An 18295-nucleotide genomic window follows, 5' to 3' on the forward strand; every position below is an offset into this window, starting at 1 on the left:
GCTCTGATAGTCAAAAAGTCAAAAGATCCAAAATGTTTCAATATTCATGAGGTGAGAACAGTAGAGTGGATGTAATAATTCATCTCATTTTACCTTCTTCAAAGCTTATTTTAAAACTATATAAATGTATGTGGCACTGTAGTGCTACTTGTAAGCCTAGCTTGCCTATTTCTTTTATATAATTAGTAACAGTTTTATATATTCTCATTCATTAAAAAATGTGGCAATCACAGAATTGCTGCTGGAAAAACACTGCACTTCTCAAAGTAGAACCTCAAATTTAACATTTCTGTATAAACTTTAACACAGGTGTTTCAGTTTTGTGGAGAAACAAAGCATTTCTAATAAAAAAGGCATCTTGGTGTCTTTAAATCAGAAACAAGGCAACTATGAACCATTTCATTTTTTTCCTATAGTGACCAGTAAAACAGATTAAAAAAAAAAGCATAGGAGATAGTAACAAAAATGCCAAAAGCAAAGAAAAACAGCTTTTAAAAAATTCATTGCTCAATAACCTGGCATCAGAGCATGAAGGTACATAAAACATTCTAAACAATGGAAGCACTGAAAGGAAGTCTATTATGCCTAACTTTTATTTGGTTAGGGGTTAGATCTGTGACCAGAAACACACCGTCCTGCAGGAAATGTTGGTCAGTTTCTTTCCATCCCTTACATGCAAGCTAACTCTTTGCCTGTTCACAAAAACACTAGCCCACAGATGGGGCAGGGAAAAGCCAGAACATGACTATGTTAAATAGAATTTATGTGTCTGGAACCTGGGTTCTTCAAAGGTAAAATAATCAAGCTGGGTTATCATGAAGACCTCCCTGACATTTCAAAGTTGGAATGAAGCTGAGCTACTGAGTCCATACTGACAGAATTTCCAAGGTAGCCTGAAGATATCCGGGCAGTCCTCCTCTCAATTCCTTGAGGCTGTGTGGAGAGCAGACATTATGCTTCAAGTCACTATCCATGAGAAACCTCAGGCTACAATAATATGAACAGGTAAATGTAGCATGAAGGTAAAACAGAGCACTGTTACCCTAGTTTATGACAGAAACATCACTAGATATGACTTTTCTGCAATGCCTCAGTAGGCAGTGGGCCACGGGAAAGATAGTGGCTACAGGTTTACACAGGACAAAGCAGGTCAAGCAGCTGGGGAAGGCAGGAAAATCAAGAGGGCAGCATTGTTAAAAATCCTAGTTGTGACCTTCGGACTAGTCTTCCACCTAACAGGAGTGGTTGCACAGGAAGTTCACACTGGCAACTAAGGGGCGCTTGGGCAACTTTTTTGTGACACCCTGAGAATCTCCCCTAATATTGAGCACTGCAGTTTATGTCAGCCTAAGTTATCACAAGTGCCTTTGAAGTTTCCCTATCCACTTGGTTTCAAAGTATGGCAAATACAGTAAGCAGCTGGATTTATCACCCTCATACCAAATATACTTCTGGTTTAAAATCACAAGCACCAAAAGCAGCTTAGACCACGTGACGCTCAGAAAAACTAAGTCAGCTAAGATCTCCTACGATTATCCTAGATAGTCACTGGACTTGAGAGTCAGAAGAGATGGGTGAAACATCAGACCTTTCTTCATTTATAAAACAGGACAATTATCTACTTCATGGCTGCTGCTGCTGCTGAGTCACTTCAGTCGTGTCCAACTCTGTGCGACCCCATAGACGGCAGCCCACCAGGCTCCGCCGTCCCTGGGATTCTCCAGGCTAGAACACTGGAGTGGGTTGCCATTTCCTTTTCCAATGCAGGAAAGTGAAAGTGAAGTTGCTCAGTCATGTCCAACTCTTTGTGACCCCATGGGCTGCAGCCTACCAGGCTCCTCTGTCCATGGGATTTCCCAGGCAAGAGTACTGGAGTGGGGTGCCACTGCCTTCTCCACCTCATGGCTATTGAGAGTTAAATCATATATGAGAAAGTGCTTATAACACAGTAAGTTATAAAATACCTTAGCAAAGCAAAATCTTTAATATATATATATATTACTTGAATTCTGAGATGTCCATTGTTAATGCTTCTTACACACCAAACAGTTCTACTTGATCAGATAATATGCTAGCTACAAAAATTAATTTAACAGGTTTTGTTTTAATTGCCTAAGTATTAGGTACCACTCAAGCTGCTACGGATAAAGGACACAGGTAGGGAAAAAGACGTCTGTCTCAATGAATCATAAACTTTACATTAATAATAAATCAGCTCATTACTAGCACTGTAGCAAATATAGCACACTGATTCCAGTACTACACATCAATGGGTATTTAACAGTTTAACTCTGTTTACGTTTACTACTTCAAACCCGTTATTACACATTATTCTCACTGTAAATTCAAGGTACTTTGAGTAGATGACTTTGTGCTGTGACTTTCTGTTTACTAAACTAAGTAACTACCACTGTTTACTAATCAATCACTTTGTGCTGGGTATTGTACAGGTCATATTATTATATAAATTCTCTCAAACGACTTCTAAAGTATTCATTACCCACATTTTGAAGTGAAGAAATATGTCCAAGGCACACAGTAATACTTAATGGAGTTAAGGGTCAAACACTTGGCTGCCACCAAGGGCTATGTTCTTTTTCCTATGCCTTCTTTAGCAGGAAGCATGTAGTAATGCATGTATGTGTGCATGTTAGGTCACTTCAGTGTGTCCAAGTCTTTGGGACTCCATGGACTGTAGCCTGCCAAAGTCCTCTGTCCATGGGATTCTCTAGGCAAGAATACTAGAGTAGGTTGCCGTGCCCTCCTCCAGAGGATGTTCCCGACCCAGGGATCTAACCCACGTCTCTATGTGTCTTCTGCATTGGCAGGACGTTTTTCACCATTAGCGCCACTGGGAAGCCCCATATAGTTATACAGAATGGTTATTCTACAGGGCCTTCATGTAAAGGGTTAGAATACAGAAAGAAGGCTGACAGCACAGGAGGACTCTTACCTGTGAAACAGTAAACAATACCAAAGAAATTCACTATACTCTGGCCACTGAAAATCTAAACAGCAATGTGAAATGAGTAATTAACTAGAGCCACTTCTGCAGAGATACACGGAGAAGAAAAGCGTGGTGCTCTCATCCGATTCAGTCCTCCAGTTCTGCCTGCTCTCGGACATTTTTCCTCTTTGATTTTACCCAAATATGTCACAAGGGAAGGGAAACACATGAGGTGTATACTGGGAACAGCCTATTCGTTCTGTGGGAGAAGAGAAGTTGAGATTCTGCAGGAAAATCTCTCCCCAAAAAGTATTTACAATGCAAATTTTTTTAAACTTTGAGAAAGAAAATGAGTGCATATTTTTTAAAGAGATTTCTCTCAAACTTAGAAATTCCTGGAACCCAAATGAATCTGTACTTTCACCCCATGCAGCTGAAAAGAACTGCATCAAGGCAAGAGGAGTTATCTGGTGTGATGAAAGAAATCCTATGGAACTGTACAGCCCAGATCTTAAACGCTTACACTGGATCCTCAGTTAACCAATAACACACAAAACTGCTAGCACAGATCTAAAAACTTCGACAAAGTCCAAATTAGACAAAACGAGCCAATTATGAGAGGTAACAGGTGAGTTGGCAGGGCTGTGAGGTTAAGGAAAACAGCAAAGCAAATCTTGCTGCCATTCAAAAGGAGAGGAAGTAATGTGTAAAATATTAGATTCAAGCTGATTCTTTCATCTTATCTGATCCCATGCAATTATGTTAACATCAGCTGATAAAGACTGAGCTTATAAAGAGGTCTTGGAGTCCTTTAATAACCCGAACACCTTGAACAGACTATGACTCTCCTGCTCCACCGCAAATTCCATTCTGCAATAACTAGTCTTCTAGTAAGGGTACAACATACTAAGATCTGTTTTCAGGTCCTCTGACCCTAGTTATAAAGGCAACAGACTAAGCTTAGAGTTATCACTGAAACCTTAAAATCCCATGTAAGTGTACATAACCATGGAGGGAAAGAAGCCTGTAGTTCTCAATACTTTCAAAGTAATGGGAGAGATGTCTCCAGCTGCAAGCAAACATTATTTAGTATTTGGCAACTTCAAATCTAGACAAATTTAGCCTCTGGCAACTTCAGTCATCTTCTCATCTCTCTATACTCAAAGAATTTTTAATAATATCTATAACTACACTTAGAAATGGTTGATTTTACACTAGAAGGTCAAGCAGAACACAGCTTACCAGAATTAACAGAATTATCTTGATACTTCAGAAATCATTTTATAGTTCTACAATTAATGGTGAACTGTAACGCTGCTAAAGAAATTAAGCCATTTAAGCTCAACATTCAGAAAACGAAGATCATGGCATCTGGTCCCATCACTTCATGGGAAATAGATGGGGAAACAGTGGAAACAGTGTCAGACTTTATTTTGGGGGGCTCCAAAATCATTGCAGATGGTGATTGCAGTCATGAAATTAAAAGACGCTTACTCCTTGGAAGAAAAGTTATGACCAACCTAGATAGCATTTTCAAAAGCAGAGACATTACTTTGCCGACTAAGGTCTATCTAGTCAAGGCTATGGTTTTTCCTGTGGTCATGTATGGATGTGAGAGTTGGGCTGTGAAGAAGGCTGAGTGCCAAAGAATTGATGCTTTTGAACTGTGGTGTTGGAGAAGACTCTTGAGAGTCCCTTGGACTGCAAGGAGATCCAACCAGTCCATTCTCAAGGAGATCAGTCCTGGGATTTCTTTGGAAGGAATGATGCTAAAGTTGAAACTCCAGTACTTTGGCCACCTGATGCTAAGAGCTGACTCATTGGGAAAGACTCTGATGCTGGGAGGGATCGGGGGTAGGAGGAGAAGGGGACGACAGAGGATGAGATGGCTGGATGGCATCACTGACTCGATGGACATGAGTCTGAGTGAACTCTGGGAGTTGGTGATGGACAGGGAGGCCTGGTGTGCTGCGATTCATGGGGTCGCAAAGAGTCGGACACGACTGAGTGACTGAACTGAACTGAACTGAAGGTTGGTTCTTCAGAGGTGTTAGAGATACTATATACAGTCCAAAAGAAAAAGTACAGGGATAAACCCAATTACAGAGTGGATGTACTTTAATTTTAAACTATGATTCATAAATGTACCTAGTTTATATCTGTTGGGTATGGTATAGCTGATTTTAGTACCCAAAAGACTTCTTTAAAAAGAAAGTCTATCACTTTTACTTTAAGAAATCCTATGAGTCATGCCTGCAAAACTTGAAATTCTAACATCTCTGGTAAAACGCATCTTTTTCTTCCTTTATCATCAACTTGAAATAAATTAAGAAACTGACCAATACTTCTTGCTGCACTGGTATTTCAGGTAGGGGAGTAAGCAATGGAACTTGCTGAATATCTAGTGATGAAAAACAGCAACAGGGAGTCCTCGATGGCCCAGTTAGGCCACATTGCCTCTAAACTGTCATAACAGAGAGAGGCTAGTTGGTCAAAGGTCTGACAGAGGAGAAATAGCACATGGCAAGTTTCCAGAGATAGGACTAAGAGGCAGAAACAAGCTGATGTGAAAGGATAAAAATACTAAAAAAGAAATCCAGCTCCAACAGCACTTCTTAAAACGAAATACATTTCTCACTCCACTTTTATTTGATGGCATTGCTATGCAGAAATTCTTTTTAACTTCAGAAGAAAGTCAGATTAAAATAAAATTCCCACATATATAAAATCCTAAATGTTAACAGGATCACATACCTCCTAAAAAAAAATTTTTACTAAAGATTATTTAACCCCCCCCCCAATTTATCTCTCTTACGTGACAAAACACTTAGGCAATTAGATAAAGCATAACTCTTAAAAAGTTATGGATCACATTTAACCCTAAAATCAGACCTAATAACCAAGCTACCCAGAACAGGTGAGCTGATACCAATAGCAATGCAAAACTAGACAAAGTAAAACAGAACACTGAAACAGTATAAAAATTAAAATGGATTTAAAACCAACATAAGCACAGGTTTTTCTGAATTAACATATTTTATGTTTTGAATATAAACATTTTTGCAAAATACAGAGACTGTGTAGGAATAAATTGCTTAAAATACTAGGAGTGGCATAAAACAAAAGACAGATTATTTCTTAAATCCACTGGACATAATTAGTGCAGCATTTAAGAGAGGTCTTATGTGAACAAAACAAATATATATTTATATATACACATCTATGTCTCTCTATATATACATATATATATATATATATATATACACATGTGTACCTCCATCCTTCTTCTCCAATTCGTCTCTAATTAGAGGAGAAGTAAGTATCACCTTCAAAGTTAGCGTGGGTTCTTTTGTATTCCGAATTATAATAGATGCCTCATCTACACATTGTTCCACTTGGTATTTCTCTTCTGTGAGTTTCTGAAAGTCACCAAGATTTCAAAAACAGCCAATTAATTAAAATTTCAAAAAGTGAATGATTCCCCCCTTAGTCTTGGTTTTCAAAAGTTACTAACGATTAGTTTTTACTGTTCTGAAAGAGTAACTAATCTTTAACTAGTTCTTCAGGGTGGAAGCAACATTTCTCTCTCCCAACTTACTGACGAATCCTCTTTCTCCATCCCTCAAAAAGCAATCATCCATTCAATTATTAAACAACATTTAAAATCATTCTTTCTAATATTTGAAAGTGAAAGTTACCAAAAGCATCATTATACAACAAAAGGTAAATTATTGCTCTTGAAATTATTACAAAGGACTTATATAGAATAATAAGTTGCTGGGAATGCTCTCTAAATACCTTTTTTGATAGGACAACCTAAACAGGAACTCCTACTTGCTAATAAAGATTTATAAATATAAGATTACCTAATCTTTTATGTAAGATTATGTAGATTTTTAAAGAAAATCAAGTAAGAATGAATGAAAATGGATCTCTGCACAATCACTCATCAGTAAAAAGGTTAATATAAACAAGTAACTAACTTTCCTTCTCTAACAAGAGGTGTCAGAGATCATTCCAGTGAGATTCTCTGGGACAAGTCATCTGACATCCACACAGAAATGTTCACTGCTTCTTTTAACAAACAATTATACAAAAAATTATCACCAACTAGGATTGCTTTTAAGTATACACTAAATATATAGTTTAGTAAGTTACACAGGGCCTTTCTTGGTGGTAAAATTTAACATATATTACCTAACATAAATAGCTGAACAGAAACACTACTGGGTCTCTCTACTCATCAACTGTGCATTAAAGGGACTCAAAGTCATTTATATAAGAACAGCATTTTACCATTAAACATCCAAAAAAAGATAGAAAACTGAAAATTCGTTATCCTAATTTTGAACAGAGTAAACCAAGAAAGGGAAAGGCCACATAGTGGCTGGAAAAACCAGAACTAGAGTATAGAGAAAAAGCAGAAAACTGCTCACATTCACTCTGCATAAGAGCAGTAAAGATGTCTCAGAGAAAAAGCAAAGTCAGTTTTCAACCATACATGCAGATCACTCTTTAAGACACATCCAAAGTAATGAAATATGATATGAGTGTTGGGCTAGACTAATTCTAAGTGACTCTGGTTTTGGTCATCCTTCTCCTTCCTCTGCTCAAGAAGTTCTAAAACCACCATAGAAAAGAGTACACAGAGAAAAGGTCTGATACAATCCCAATTAATTAAGGTACCCTGATAACTCAAAGTTTTGCTATGATAAGTGCTCAGGGAAAAGGTTTTTAATTCACAAGGAAATAAGTTCGTATAGTATCAGAGATCAGTTTTCCAAACAAACACCAAGAAAAAAGGGGTAGGCAGGGAATAAATGCAAAAATCCCATTTAAAATGATTTTCTAAAACATTTTTATATTAATAATAAGATGTCTATGCTTGTGTGTACATATGAAGGCATAGTAAATATGTGTACATGTATATAAATTAATATAAAGTGGGTATACAATTACATTCCCATTTATTTGGGTACCTCCACCCAAACAGCTACTGTCATAGATCCAAACCATCACACAAAGCAGCTGGTTTCACTGCTGGATAACTCTATTGGCTATGTTAAAATCAGGTATGTTTCTTAAAATGCCCACCACTGGTCTTAAGAGTTCAGGCCACTTTTGCCTTCTCCAAGAAGCTCTTCAAAGATCTGAAGATACTTACATCTTTTTTCACCTTCTCTAGGTTAAAAAGCCCTAGTCTCTTCAAATTTGAAAGCGTTTACACAGTCTGCATTCTCTCCCAGGCCCTTCCCTCAAACACTTGCCAGCCTGACAAAAAGTTTAAAACTGTGGTGCCCAGAAATAGAAAATACAGAGTTCACACAGTTGTGAACTACACAGAGAAAGCTCTATTAGTACAACTGAAGCTCCAATTTCCTGCATCTTCAATACTGAGAAATACAACAGATCTTCAATTTCTTATAGCACTGATTCTCAACCCTTTTTCCATCCTGACACATCTGAAAATATGACCACTCTTATATAAAACAGAACTCAGTAAAGAGAACAGAAAAGAGGGTGAGATGGTTGGAAAAGCCTCCATATGTCCAACTCTTTGCTTATTACTCTAGTACAGATTTAAGAATAACAATGTTCACTACAATAAAAGCAGAAATAAAGATTAAACTTTAAAACAATATAAAAATAATGGAAAAAAGATGGATTTTACAACATTAACATTCTAGTAACAAAAAGTATAGTCAGAAACCCATTACTGAACTTTCTTTACTGTACTCCATGTTGCTTACCACTCTCCCTTCTCAAATGATCACACAACGATGCAAAAAGTCTTTAATCTTTTATATCTTTCTTTAAAAGAAATGAATTTAACCCTTGAAAGAACAGAAACTTTCCTTCAATCAGAACTGAAAATGGAAAAATCAAATATATTTGGTCAGTCACTTAGAAAGTGTTAAGATCTAAAAATGATTTTTTTGAAAAAGTGCTCCAGAAATTAATATAGGAGAATGTGTCAACACAAATTTGAGTTTCAGGAACGGCAGATTAAAGTCAGGAAGATGGTTCTGAAAATCAGTTGGTGAATATGAAAGAAAATGATCCAGTAACAAAGCTAATAAAGACAAATTTAGAATTCATTTTACTTTGAGGGGAAAAAAGGTCTCCACAGAAGAAATACAAATAAAGGAAACCAACTACAAAAAAAAGAGCGCATTCAACAACTCACAGTTCAACCTTGTGTACTGATACCTATTTATGCAACATGGATTGAAGGACTAACTGATATAAAATCGTCAAAAAGATATAATCTAATTATACCAAAGGTAACATATCTGAAAACGAAAGGCGATCACCGTTTTCAACTAACCCTTGGAGCAGGCTGGTAGAGCAGGTCCTAAAGTGACCACAGCCCTGGACCAACCAGTTGCCTTCAGCCCTGAGGAGCCCTCAGCCTCCAGCAGCATCCTCCAGGAAACATGACAACAGTAAAATTTTCTAAATGCATCCCAATGTGAAAAAGGCTTGAAAACAAGGAATTAATAGTGAATTTCTATTAACAGAATGAATGAATGAAATAAAATTAACAGAGTCGTCAATTTAAAAAATTAGCATCTATCAAAGTTTCCAGTTGTCCAGGCTCTTTTTGTTCTTTTCCACCCTGTATCAAACCTTCTCGATAGTTTTATAACGTTGAGAGGCCTACTCTGGAAAACATGAAGACTTTCAGCAAGATACGTCTGAAAAATTTAAGACTGTACTTTGAATGCTAATCACCAGAAGTTTGCCTTAGATGTGATGGATGATGCACAGACCCAGAGTAGCCGTCTGTACCTACCTTTTACGTTATCAATTTCTTTTTATTAAATTAATGAAGATCACTACCTATTTTTACCTTTTCACAAATTCTCCTAGAGGTACAATTAAACTGTACTCACCTGAATCTGAATAGGAAGATTATCTTTGACTGTATTTAACAGGGTCTCTGTGGGTTTGTCTTTGCACATTAAAACCAGCTCCAAGTCCATATCATCTTTAATCAGCAAGCCTTTTGCAACCAGGCCAATCCTCATTACACCACACAATGTTCGACCACCTTGATCCCTAAAAATAAAAGTCTGAATGATTACTTTCACAGCCTACTTCTGAACTATAACTTAATCATCACTTGGTTTTCTGGATATCCATAGGAATTGATAAGGGAGAACATAAATCCAGATATCCAAAATTCCACAAAAGTAAGTCTCAGATTTGAGGCTCATAAACTACCTTATACAAAGAATCAATAGGGAGACTGTTTCAAATGATAGATCTCTCAATTCTTTATTAAATCTATATTGCTCAGGAAAATCCAAAAATACTGTATCCCCTTAAATATCTTTTCAATTATTCAAACTCCCTCCTTTTATCTTTTAATTAGCAACTAAAGAATTGTGAGAAACATGAACACCGTGGTATAATAAGAAAGAGCATCAGAGTGGAAATGAAAAGACCTGACCTCTGCTCCTAGCAGTGCCTTCTGGCTCAGTATCTATAACTGTAAAATGGCTATTGGCTGGGTAAGCCTTAGCTCTCTCCTTGTAGCTGTAGCATTCTAGGAATCCATAAATGTTTATGGGGAAAGCAGAATAATGTGATAAAAGTGAAGAGCTGAGGAACCCAAAGATGATCTGCCAACACACACATTCTAAATCCAGTGGTAACCAGAAGAACGAACATTCAAAGAATATCAAGTCATGAATGGTGCCTAAGAGTAACATTAATATCTATCCTTAATTTTAATAACTAAAGTTTATTAGTTCATTCCCCTCAATTACAAATGAAAATGTAACTAAACTCAATGGTCATTCAACAAGTAAGCAACTGTTTGAATATGGAGAACATACTCCAAATTCTCCTGCTTCAGAGGCTCACACTGCAGATTAAGTACAAAAGCTGCTTAAAACCTGCTTAAGAAGGTAGACAAGTGTGACATCTGAGAACAAACTGTGTGCCACAAATCTCATTTAGACCTAACAAAGAGCCTGCATTTGAAAGACAAGGAATGAGAATCTCAAAACTGGTGATTAATTGTTCAAGTTCACAGAGAGTAAAATGGTGCTGCAGTCCATGGGGTTGCACAGAGTTGGACATGACTAAACAACTGAACAAGATTCAAACTCAAGTTGATTTGACCACAACACTCAAGCTCTTTACATTATTATGACTGCATCATAATTTCAGAAAAGAGAAAGGTCAAAATTAAAGACTTCAAGCAAGGCAAACTTCAAGAGTGACTTCAGCAGAGTCATGATTTGGTTAAAGAGAAAAAGAAGGTCATTCTAGCTGAGGGCAAAGAGTCAGCAAAGTTGAGCCCAAGTTAGCAGAGATGGAGAATGAACTGGGGAAAAGAGAAACAGAACAGGGGCAATGGAAACACGACAGGAAATCATAAATAACTCAGCAGTGCCTGGCACACCTGAGAGAGTCAATAAACATTTAAGCAGTGAAAAATTATAAGGGTGGTACAAGTATAAAAAGAAATAAAAATCATTTTGAAGCAAGTAAACCAAATATAGGGCATTATTTGATATTAAGGATAGAGTCTGTCATCTTTGATTATTTTTTCCTCTGTATTCCTATTCTTTCATCTTTCTCCCAAACCTAGTAATAGTTTATAAATTCTCCCCTCATAATCACTCTCCAACCCCTGCCTTCAAACTAGCTTCTTTTCAGGCTCTTACTACCTCTCACCTAATTCCTAGCATCTCATCTACTGTATACAGTATGTTACAACCAGAACAGTCTTCCAAAGGCACAACAAGGACGAAACTCTGCCTGCCTCTTTCCTGGTGTCCCACTGAACACTTAGACATGGGCTTATTGGGAAGCAATTTAGGAATCAGCATGACTTCCCGTTTCGAACCCTGATCTGCCACTTACTATATGACACTGGACAAATTATAAATTACTTGACTCTTTGAGTCTATTTCTTCATTTGTTTAAAAAAAAAAACAACGGAGTAATACCTTCCTCAGAGCAGTACTGAAAATATCATTTATTAATAATTAGCATAAGTAATGAACTTAGCCCAGAGCTGGCATATATTAATAGCTCAATAAAAAATATCTATTATTCTTTAAACAGTCCTAATACTTTTTCCCAATACTTTTTCACACCTAGATCCTTGCTGAGATTTATTTTTTCTTCTACTTTCACTGCCTGACAAAACCCTACTCACTCTCTGGAGAGCCAACTGCAAACGCTACCTCCTTTGTGAAGATTTTTCTGATCCCCAAATCCCGCACCTAGTCTTTCCCTGCTCTGTACTTTCACATTTTGGTCATGGATAATCAAAGTGAAGATGTAAAGAAAAGTGGATTTGAGTCCAACAGACTTGAATGTGAATCCTGACTCCACCACACACTCAGTGACGTTAAACAAGGTAAATTTGTTATTGATTCTGAGTCACTCTTTCTTCATAACCAAATATGAAGCACTGGAAATTTAAGTAAAATGGAGGTGGAGGGCAGGCAACAGTAATAGACACTAGCAGATTTGTTGTAAAATAATGTGAAAAGTAATCTAATACAGTAATTGGCACTCAATGAATAGTAGATGTTATTAACTAGCCCTTATTAGCTTGCTTATTACATTCTATACCATAACTATGATATACTTGGGCTTACCATGTAGAAGACAGCAAGACTGAGCAGAGAAACTAAGTTTTAATTCAATTCTAAATTTTAATAATGAATTTGAATATGAGGTATTATAAAGCAAGTGACTCCAATACAGGGAATTAATTTAAATTAAGCTAAATATTTAATATTTCTAAAATACATATAGTGGGAACCTGTGAGTCCGTTTGTAAAGAGGTAAAACACAAGCACACAGGTAAAAGCTGTCTAACAGTGCCTGGCAATAGAAGGTGCTTAATAAATACAAGCAAGCCCTCCCTGTCTCTGGGCCCTCTGCAGTGCTTAGCACATATCAGGAGCATAATCCGTGTCTATGACCACAACAGCTCTGTCTGGAAGCCATGCCTGCCTCTGTTTTATATAAAATAGGGACACAATCATTCTATACCTTAAGCTCTACCACACGGGAAGAATCACACCCAAGGGCTCAACTCAGGAATGTTTCACAAACTGGAAACACTCTACAGAGTCCACACAACACTATTTAAAAATTCAAACAAAGTATACAGTACATCATGTTTTAAACACCTTGACAACTCAGCAACCTGATCCAGTTCAGCAAGTGTCTACTGGAGCACTTTCCAAGAGTCTGTTCAGCCTTGACAGCAAAGAGATGCATTTAAAAGGACTGACTTCGCTGAAAAATACTTAGAAATAGTAAAAACAGCAAATCATAGAAGTTTTACCACAATAAATGGTATAAACACATTCCGACATGCAACTTAAACATGGAATGCATTTATTCCCTAGTGATCCAGTTGTTAAGACTCTGCACTTTCACTGCCGTGGCCCAGATTCAATTCCTGGTTTGAGAACTAAGATTACACAAGCCCTGCGGTGTGGCCAATCAATCAGTTAATCTATAAATAAGGAATTTATGACTATTTAACTTGTGCGGGGACTGAGATACAAAGAGCTTCATTATTGGATGATACTACTAATTACCAATGAACTGTATATTTGACAGTATCTTTTCTAAACTTATCATATGCAAGAAAAAATGAATTATTGCCAAGAAACTTCAAGCTGACAAATCTATGGCTAATGTATATATTACCTATAATAAGTTAACAAAGTCAAGAAAATATAATCTTCAGCTAAAAACGGATACTGATTTTCTTTCATCTGAAGATGGAAAGGTTACACTATCTTTCAGTTAAAGAAATCGATTTATCAATATTTTCTCACTATTCTTTAACTACTTATTATCACAGTGATTTAGAATTGAAAGGCTGAGAAAAAAATTCTGTAACTTCTATCCTCAATTTACCAGTTGTAGTCAAAGTAATGTTCTTAATCCTACTAATACAATGCAGTCAAATGAGCTTCATCTTTCAAAGTAAACTGTATTCTTACTCCAATCATAGTGACATTGCTCAAAACAGTAACTCTAAGTTTAGCAAGGCATAAATAGTTTCCTCGTTCTCACTCAGCTTTATCTCACTCACAACTCACTTTCGGTGCAGCACTGGAAGCACTGCTGTAATAGCTGAAGGGTCTGGCTCCCATTAGGCCATTCATTCAATACCCAATGAGCATGTACTACATGCAAGACACTACACTGGATCCTGGGAGTCAACAAGGAAGATACAGTCAAAAATACCTTTGGAGGACATTCTCCTGCACTCTTTCTTCTACATCAGGATTTTTAAACACCTGAAAAAATGACATTTTACGATTTCCCCAGAGATTAAAAAAAAAAAAAAAGTGTTTATTTCTGAATTTAGGAAACTAAACCAACACATGAAAAAAATGACATATCACAATCTCTAAAACAGAGGGTTTTTTTTAAAGGGCTTATATCCGTTTTTAAAGGGATCCTGAACATCTCTCTCCCGTTTCTCTGATCTAATCATTACTCCTCTTCTACTGTCCCTTCAAATTTAACTCAGAAAAATTCCACATTTACTTCCTTGTTTACAGTCATATAAATGAGAAAACCCAAAGACCACGGCATACCAAGTGTAACCCAGTGGGATGGGACCCTGGACTTTTCTAGGCACTACAAGTAAAGTGTCATACAAAGGTCAGGTCACACTTACTTGGAATAGGTGTCTACAGCCTCTTCCTTCTTTACTTCTGTCTCACCCTCTGCTTTTGTGCCTTTACTTGTTTCATCCAGCCAATCTGAGACATGTTTAAGAGCACACTCAACAGTAGATACCATATTCTGAACAGCTTCAAGTTCCTCCGGAGATGGATAAATTGTCGAATGTTTCACCATTACATGGCGATCATCATTAGCAAAAGATCTGATAGATCTCTGTCAGAAGATGAAAGAAAACTATTACTTTGAGAAAAGAAATGGTACCTGAAAAGGATGACTTACAAATATATTTTAGTCAGGTCACAGCTAATAACTATTGTGATTAGCTATGTCAAACTGCTGTGCAACAGTTAACATTGAAACAACAAAAAACTGCTTAAGAAAGGAAGTAAAAACCCACCCTACTGAACGCCATGCCAGAAAACCTTAAATCATTCATTCATGTTTTGGAAAAGTTCACACATATCACATTCAGTATTACGTACATTTCACCTTTTAGCTGAACAGATGTGTTTTCAATATCACATCAAAAAAGGTCATCCATATCACACATCACTGGCAAGAAACAGACACTTCCTAGTTTCAGCAGAGTATCTAGAAATGCATACAGGTGACTCATGATACCCAGTCATTCCTTTCCAAACTGCTGAATACTTCTGTACTTTGAAAAATTGAGATATTATAATATAATAATATAAAATACAAAGTTCTATGTGAACAAGACAGTAAAACTATGGGCCACATCAGAATATTACTTACTTTTTGGCATTCAAACCTTTGGTGTGATGCTTTTATTTTTAAAATAGATTAGTAGGAGATATTCCAGCTTCCAAAATGGGGGAAATAAATAGTGTAAAAGAATTAATTTCCCAAACTAATACAAATATATACACATTCTCAAACAAAATTCCCTCAAGATGGATTCATTGTAATACTTCACAAAAATAATTTTAAAGCTCATGGGGGTAGGGGAGGGATCAATGACAGCATTAAGAACTATTCTACAAAGGTGGATGGGTGGTACCATTATGCTAAAATAAAACATCAAAAATTTAAAAAGCAATAATTAAAATGACATGCTGGCCCAGAAATCAGTGGAGCAGATTAGCACCTAGAAATAGAATGAATTTCATGAAATTTTAATAGAGTAGATCCTTCACACTCATGAGTCACACATCCAAAAACCTTTGAATATCTCCAAATTTACAAATACCATGAAGACACTTGTACCAATACACAGCAAAATGAACAAGCTACATTTAAAATGAATAAACTAGGAAAAGAATTTTCACCAACTATGACAAGTGATATATATAACGTATTTAAGCAGTAAGAATATCTAGACTGCAACAGATAAATAAGCTGAAGAGGCAAATAATTCATTTCATATGGGAAGAAATATATAGTGTCATTCATCACAGCTCACCATAAAACTAAATGACAGAGAAAATCCATCCCAAGTTAACATTTTTCCCCACCATTCACAATTAAAATATTAGTAGAGTTCCTTCTTTAGAGAGCAAGTCAATTAAGTTGCTAGAACAAATTTTTTTTTAATAAAATCTTTCTTAAAGAAATACCTTCAGACTTGCTAAACAACATATTTCAAAAATACAGATGATTAATATTTTGTGCTTTTCCCCACACATCTTTTTTTAAGGCTTTTCTCACTAACACTTAGTGGGGGTTGGGGGGGGGGGGGGGTGGGCAGGGGAAATCACATATCCTTCAGAACCAAAATAGGAGGCAAAAAATTTCAGCATATTTTACCAATTAAAAAATTAATTCAATTTAAGTATGAACTTTCCACAAAAACTAAGGTTTCTAGGATATTCAGTTCAGTATCCTCAATACACTCAATATTTGACCTTATTATTTTAAAATCAAAAGAAAGTGAAAATGAAGTCGCTCAGTCATGTCCAACTCTTTGCAACCCTGTGGACTATAGCCCACCAGGCTCCGCAGTCCATGGGATTCTCCAGGCAGGAATACTGGAGTGGGTTGCCATTTCCTTCTCCAGGGGATCTTCCTGACCCAGGGATCGAACCCAGGTCTCCCGCGTTGCAGACAGACGCTTTAACCTCTGAGCACGTGAAAAAAAAGGTGTCTTTTTCAGTTAAATACACACACATTTTACAAACTGCAAAACCTTCAAATCATTACTTAAAGAACTAGTTCAGGACTTTAACACGGAGCTTCAGGTAGAACGCTAGAGAAAAATTACATAATTTCAAGTTCAAGGTCACCTTAGCCATTTGTATCAGTTTGCTAATACCAGTTTTATTAAAAAAATATTATTTATGAGCATTCCCTCCTTTGTAGTTAATAATTTATGGACTGCAGGCTCATGGGGCTCCATCTTGTGGTTTAAAGGGCTCGTAATAAATCTGAACTCATTCGCTTTGCTTAAATAGTAGAATGGCATCTTCAGCTGATGCACTGGAGCCAAAAATTAACACCACTGTTTTTACTTGCCTTCACTGTTCATAGTTTCAACTTTAAATCACTGAGCTCTTTGGTAACTAAATTAAGGAATTATAAATGATAACCTACCATGGTTTTCTATAGTATTTTAGCTTCTTCTTCCGATCCTTTCCCCTCTTTCTTGTCGTCTTCACTAGACACTGCTTTGTGTGACAGTACCTCCTCATAAGCCTGAGTCCCCTGATGGCTCAGAGTCAATATGGCAAAGATATCTGAAGGCTTGTTCTTTAGAGTACACTTGCAAGAGAAAAAGAAAAGCAACTTTTCAAAAATGCTTATTTATGATTAGTTTCATATCAGAGGGTGAAACCCATAAACATATTACTGAATAAAACAGAACAATCTTTGGAGTGGAAAATTACTTATTTTAAACAAAAGCTAAAACATCCTTTGAAGGCCTGGGCCCAAGAGCCTAAGTGATATGACCAGAGAATTAACTTTTTTGGTAGCCAGCCATGAGATGAATACATTAACAAACACAGATTCAGTAAAGAAATACAACCAGAAAATGTACTACTACTATTGGTGGGGAAAATGTTGCAATTAACCATGAGATTTTCAACAGAAATTGGCGTCAGGCCTATCTGAAAAGTAGATAAGGACACCTGGAAATGTAACACCTTTGCTTGTAACCAAGAGGCTTTTCCATTTGACACTGCCATCAGACTTACAATATATGTTGGAACAATGTCTCCTCTTTAATCATTTCAGGCCTAAAATTCAGCATGCTTTTTTGGCTCTCCTCTCCTAACTCCCTAGAGACCTTACTGCCCTCTCAACCTATATGCAGTGCTATGCTGAATATTCACTCAATCCGTATTTCATTACCCATGAATGGCTGTCACCAGAATCCCACTCATATTTCTGCCCAGAGGCCTAAGACTCATTCTATTACCCCTATGTTCCACTTTTATAAGATTTTATTCCAGGTAAGGTAAAAATAAGCTTTTCTGAACACTGCTGAGGTCCTTATATACAAGCCAGCTGTAAAAAAAAGGAAAGAAAGAAAGAGAAACTAGAGACTATTAAAATAGAACATATACATTACATGACTATCAGGAGAAATACACACCACAGAAGACATAAACACCCACAAGAAACAGGTTCCTCTTCATCTCAGTGTTGTGTGTTCAGCCGTGTCTGACTCCTTGCAACCCCATGGACTGTAGCCCACCAGGC

At 36.8% G+C, this 18295-nt stretch overlaps 1 protein-coding gene across 1 annotated transcript in view; it reads right to left on the reverse strand.

The window, feature by feature from the left end:
• STRBP (spermatid perinuclear RNA binding protein) overlaps positions 1-17297 on the reverse strand; it is a 60940-nt gene extending 43643 nt beyond the window's left edge. The window contains exons 1-4 of the mRNA XM_052648350.1: positions 17186-17297; positions 14628-14848; positions 9844-10009; positions 6222-6366 (exon numbers count right to left, since the gene is read on the reverse strand). Of these exons, the coding sequence (XP_052504310.1) occupies positions 6222-6366; positions 9844-10009; positions 14628-14848; positions 17186-17188 (535 nt within the window). The 5' untranslated portion in view covers positions 17189-17297. The remainder of the gene's footprint in view (positions 1-6221; positions 6367-9843; positions 10010-14627; positions 14849-17185) is intronic.
• Positions 17298-18295: the final 998 nt, after the last annotated feature.

The sequence above is a fragment of the Budorcas taxicolor genome, chromosome 11 (assembly GCF_023091745.1).
Source record: "Budorcas taxicolor isolate Tak-1 chromosome 11, Takin1.1, whole genome shotgun sequence".
Lineage (NCBI taxonomy): Eukaryota > Metazoa > Chordata > Mammalia > Artiodactyla > Bovidae > Budorcas > Budorcas taxicolor.